Source organism: Tachypleus tridentatus, chromosome 1 (assembly GCF_004210375.1).
Source record: "Tachypleus tridentatus isolate NWPU-2018 chromosome 1, ASM421037v1, whole genome shotgun sequence".
NCBI lineage: Eukaryota > Metazoa > Arthropoda > Merostomata > Xiphosura > Limulidae > Tachypleus > Tachypleus tridentatus.
In genome coordinates this window covers 19,520,942-19,526,941 of record NC_134825.1, presented here as the reverse complement: position 1 = coordinate 19,526,941, position 6,000 = coordinate 19,520,942, and the positions used below count along the sequence as shown (strand labels likewise).

Genomic DNA, 6,000 nt, shown 5'->3' with positions numbered 1-6,000 from the left:
TGACTACCTGCCTTCTCTCTACTCTTATACTACTTAATTAGGAACAAATAGTGCAAATAGCCCTTTTGTAGCTTTACGCGAGATTCTAAATAAACCAAACTAAATGTTCTTCATTTAAGAAAACAAATACAAAAAAAGAAGCAGCCATTCGTGTTTCTTCAGTTCCGAGAATATTTTTTATTCGAGAAGCACAACCAACGTCATCCATGCACGCGGAACAGGTAATGGATTGTATACTCCCATTACGATCACGTGAGCCTAAGTACGCTACTAAAAGCACGCGCGGTGGAACATCGACTGTCATAACAGCAGTCCACGTGCATACTGAAAACAAGCAGTGTAATTCGATTTCGAAGGCTGGAAAAAGGTGAAGAAAAAAACAAGGTAGTTTTAAACGCTTATACACGGAAATAAGAGCAAAGAAAACATAATTGGTCCTTTGAAATTGATTCACTTATCAGTCTGTGTATTAACATAATTTAGGTAAACATTAAGAATGTGAAACAGGCTGTGAACGTGTGGATATAAAGGGTTAGAATGATCGGTAAATAATCTGTGTCAAACTATTCTCCCTCAAACTATGTTAAACATCAAAATAACGGAGTACCTTAAAATAAATGAATAAATTGCCTATGCTTTGGTCGACTTTGTTTTGGTCACTGTGACCTGGTGCCATTTTTTAGTGTATGCAGTTCTTTTAAGACCAGTTACAAAATATCTTTTATGAGATTTGACTCTGCGTAAGAGACGTCAAGTTAACAGAAGCTGTTGACTCAGCATTCACTCTTTAATTTACGAGTTTGTAAGCTGTTGAAGTAGCACGTCTCGATATAGATCAACTCATTAACTAATATTTCCTTTTATAAAAAATGAAGGAGTTTAAACCGCGATATTATTGGAGCCTAAAGGTTGAAAAGTGAATTTTTAATAGCGAATACCTTACTATTCTAGTCACCATGACGACGAAAGGAGGACGACTGAGTCTGCGGAAATTCGGATTGTCCAGTCTGTGGTCAAAGGATAGCATGTTTAACATTATAATTTTGGGATCAGAAGATGTGGGGAAAACAGGTAAGTTACTCGGGTACTATATTTTGTTTAAGGTATTTTTTATGTGGGCTCCAAATATCTCAGTTAGAGAACGTAAAATATAATTAAGAAAAATCGATATGAGAACCAATTCAAATACTGCAGCAACGCTATTTTCGATCAAGTTACCAAACAAACATCGACAGTATAAGATAAGTATTAAAACAGTTAACTTATTAACTTTGGCAGAGTTTCAAGACTTACTTGGGTGAACATTTAAAAAACAACAAACTCTTCTACTTCAATGGATGTCTGAAGACAACAAACTCATTCATTTGGGTGGACGTCTAAAGACAAAAAAAAAACTCATTCACTTGAATGAAAGCTTAAGGACAACAAATTCGTCCATTAACTCAACTGTAAATGTAATTAATAAAAGTGAATAATTTGTATTTAGTTTATAAAGAGAATACAAAGGTTTATCTAGTTGATGAGGTTTAAAACTGAGGTTGCATAGCTTGTGTTGTAATTACGTAAACATTTTCAAGTAGGCCTAAAATTTGAAGGCAATCAATGAAAAGAAGCAAGTGCCGGGACAAAGTTTTTAAATAGATGTTTGATTTTTATTCTGGGACTTACAACTATGTTAATACTGGTCATAAAAATTAATATATCTTAGTGAAACTATATACATAGTTTGTGTTGTAATTACGTAAACATTTTCAACTAGGCCTAAAATTTGAAGGCAATCAATGAGAAAAGCAAGTGTTGAGACAAAGTTTTGAATTAAATATTTGATTTTTATCCTGGAATCTACTAGTATGTTAATACTGGTGATAAAAATGAATGTATTTTAACGATATTACATACAATTAAGTTCATTTATAAATTATTAAAGTATGTTAGTTTTAGTCTGCACGTTTTTGTTTTATTTTGGAAAGGGCGTTCATTTTATCTCAAAATTTACGCCTTATATAATTTAGCTTGATGTGGATCTAAGCTCGTGGATTCTCTTTAAAAGAGTTTTTTACTTTTATTACCTGCCGATGTTTTGATTAACTGTACTATTTCATGCTGAACGTTTCAGTTCGCCAAATATATTTCCATTTGATTTTGCACATAAAAATATAAAAATTATTGAATATTTGAATAGATGGTAAGCTTGTTTCATGAACAAATTATTTTTGACAGTCACAGTAAAATTGTCTAACGTAGTAAAAACCTGTATTATCAGGAATAAAAATCACATTCTATTTTATATAAATATATTTATAATCAGGTTAATATTGTTAAACTTGGTTTTGGATTTACACCTTCTTTAGTTAATAAATCATCAAAATCAAAAGTTTAACACTGGTATTCTAAAGCTGCAGGCAAATCAGAATGAAACACGAAGACACTCATTGTTGGTTTTCTTTCTTGTTGTTACAATTCGAGTTTAGATACTCGTACGCGTCACCCTCTACTGTCTTGCATGTATGTAAATCTCGGTAAGGTGTTTTTGCATTATTCTGAATGCCTAAGATATTAGAATGTACTGTGTTATTGATTAGTCATCACGAAATTTGTGCTCGACAGAAAATAAGCAGTCAAAACAATGTAATGCACACACAAAGATTAGTGACTGAAGATTACGATGAACTATTTATTAGAGATGATCTAACACCAACATGTTTTTGGGGAAAAACGTACTACAGAAAAGGCTACAAAAAACGTTGGGATACATCATCAACGGTAGTAAAATTTCAAAGTAGACAGAAGTTTGAATCCTGAAAAATTACAATGATGAAAGGTGTGGTCAGTTAGCTAGGATAATAGTCCTCATTGTACCCAAAGCATCGTTTGTCAAAAGAAAATAGCTACGGCCATATTTTTATTTGCCACAATAATGTATGTTTATTCTTTACAAAAAACAGCCGTACAGTTAACCGTGCTTTGTTCACGACGAAATCCACCTTGGCCAGAGAAAGGGCATTTTGGATAGAACCAGCTGAGATGGACATCTATTTAATGTTCAAAAAATAATAAGGAAACTGGATGATATAAAGGAATAGGGCAAACGTTGTTTTTATCAATGGAACTAATACCAACACGTTTCCAAACTTGATGCCATTGAACGAGTGCTCTAAAATACATGGGAAGAATAATTTAAGCGTAGTAAAGGTTGAGGGAAGACAGAGTTACGTCCAAAAATAGTGGCAGATATGTGGAAAAGTTTATCCTGAAATCGTTTGATAGTAAAATAACCTCAAAACGTCTTCACAATCAGAAGAATCTACACTCTGAGGTCCAAGAAAAAATTGCCATATTTATAAAGGCAATGTGGTTTTCTTCATCCCATGAGGTACAAACTTTACAGAGATTTCATCCCATAAGAGGATTAGTAAGAAACCTATCGTTACTTTTCTAGGTTTTGTTGGAAGAAAATTCTCCAAGTGACACAAGTAATTTTTGTAAAAGTTGGGCACCACTTCTGCCATCTTGTCCTCTCGCAAACCTTAAATTTATGTTTCATTCTACCACGTTCAGAAGAGTAAAAGCTAGTTGTGTAAAGTGTGAAAGTAAACAACAATAGTCTTGATTTTGTCATTTTCTTAGATTGAGAACCTCATAAAAAGGATCTTCTTTTAGAAACTTCTTGGGTTTCCAAACAGAAGATAACCGATCCTCACTATTCAAACCTGACTTTCTCAAAGGAATGCGCTAACTTACTTTCAGAAATGATAAGAGAAAGAGAAACATCTACTCTTAAAGAATAGAGATTCAAACAATGGTAACTAAACAGCAATCTGAAGGCAACTGATTTGATGAGTGGTTTTCCATTTAAATCATTTCAATATTACACACATATTGATGTTTTTGTCATTTTTCGAAAAACTTACACGTTACATAAGTATAGCGTTATTTAAACAATCAATGTATTTAAATTAGGTTTACTTTTGAATTGTGTGCGAAGCCATCTACACTAACAGTATTTGATGGACAGTGATAGACTAGAGGGAAGGCAACTGGTCTGTACCACTGACCACCAACCCCTGGAGCTACTTTTCACCAGTGAATAGTGGGATTAATCATAACATTATAATGCCCTCGTGGTTGAAAGAGCGAGCATGTTCGGTGACAGGGATTCCAATTTCTATTTCCCAATTTTGTACTAGTGATCAAGGCTTCAAAATGAGAATTTACAATAAATTTATTTTTGGGCAGTTACTTAGGTTACTCTACAGAATAGTATAAGAAATGTTGATGTCAAATGCAGTAATGCCTACGCCATTTTGACATCAAAACTCAATGGAAATTTCGTACTAAGGAAGTCATAACCAAACCTTAATTATAATTATATCACTCAAATGCTTCTAGTAACCAAAGCTGTTCGTACATGAAATTTACTTTCTTCTCTTTATAGTGTCATATTATTCTATTTTATTGTTTCTTTGTTTCTGTTTCTTTCTTGTCAAGCACAAAGCTGCACAATGTGCTGAGTCTATCATGTTTATCAAAATCCAGCTTTTATAGCACTGTAACCTCCGAACCTAACGTTTAAACACTGGGTGACTATTGCATTTTAGCTATACTTTTAGGCCTGCATCTTATCCATATAGTTGACAGAACTGGAACACTTATAACCCTTTTCTGTTTTTTATAACAGCTCATAATGCTCAGTTTGTTTCTTGAGAAGCGCAAACTACACAATGGACTATCTTAGTCTGCCCACCACGGATATCAAAACCCCAATTTTATTCTTTTAAGTCCTCAGACTTACCGCTGAGTCACCATTGGATACAAAACATTTTAGAAAATCGCGTTACGCAGATTTCTACTAACATAAGAATTAACCAATGTATTCTCCTATTTTATATGTTGTACAGGACTTTTCTCGTTATATTTTAAAGTAGGTCTCATTAATTCTAGGCTAATTACTTTCAATCTTGTTACATACACGTATATATTTGCGTGTATGTGTGTCATTGTAAAAACGTTAATTTTGTTTCATACGAATATGTAATTTTACATTTTTTAAATTTCTTCTAAGCCTTGCATCTAGACTCAAAGAGATAACCGAAAATATTGGGTTTCAGTATAAAAAAATTACCAGAATTTAATAGCATAAATTCGTTTGACCATTTCAAGCCAAACTATGATGCCGGATAAACTACTTTAAAATTTACCAATACTTGAGACTGATGAAAGAAAATTATTTGGGTTGGAATAAAATATTTGTTTCTGCATGGAAAGTGTCAGGAATAACCTCAGAGTTAACGTGTCTGTCTGTGGTTCAGCGAATAAAACACTCGATTCTGTATTATTCCGCTCACCACATTCTATACGTTCAGTTTTGGTTCATGAAATATAAGAATGACTGTTGGCGGGGGAAATTTACTTCTGACTGATTGTTTTCTCTATGATTAGTAGTCATAAACTAACCACGATTATGTCTAAGCTTTGGAGTATTTAGCCCATTCGTTGCCTTGCTACTTTAAAATAAACATTTAGAGTGTTTCTATTCGTACATCTATATTTATAAATATGTATATATTTAGGCAGTTTGCTGTTTTTAAAAGCCATTCACTTGAAAACGATTTTTTTTACTCATAAAATCAGCTTAAAAGATAACCCATTTGTTTTTGTTCCCTCTTGATGCAGAGTCTCCTGGTGAGACAGCGGTAAGTCTACGTATTTACAATGCTAATATCAGAGGATTCGATTTCCCTCGGTAAACATAGCAAATAGCTCACTGTGGCTTTTCTATAAACACACATACTTAATGTAGGATGAACGTGAAATGCTGCAAGAGATAATTTGTTCCATCCATTCTTTATAAAAACAAAAGATTGAAAACCATACTTTATTTTTCAGGGAATCGTCTATTTCCTCTTTTAATTTCTCGAAATGTCTCAGCAACAAATTTCATAAGCTAATCATACCATTAAAAAAAAACTGTCTTAACTGTAGCCTAGCCTGTTATTTACA

General features: G+C 33.1%; 1 protein-coding gene across 4 annotated transcripts in view; it reads left to right on the top strand.

The window, feature by feature from the left end:
• The first annotated feature begins 273 nt into the window (after window positions 1-273).
• LOC143244185 (ras-related and estrogen-regulated growth inhibitor-like) overlaps window positions 274-6,000 on the top strand; it is a 70,623-nt gene continuing 64,896 nt past the window's right edge. For 2 of the 4 annotated variants that reach the window (XM_076488451.1, XM_076488622.1), the window contains exons 1-2: window positions 274-384; window positions 952-1,071. In XM_076488451.1, coding sequence (XP_076344566.1) covers window positions 957-1,071 — 115 coding nt within the window. In that variant the 5' untranslated portion in view covers window positions 274-384; window positions 952-956. The remainder of the gene's footprint in view (window positions 385-951; window positions 1,072-6,000) is intronic. The other 2 variants (XM_076488534.1, XM_076488706.1) reach the window with 1 other exon arrangement.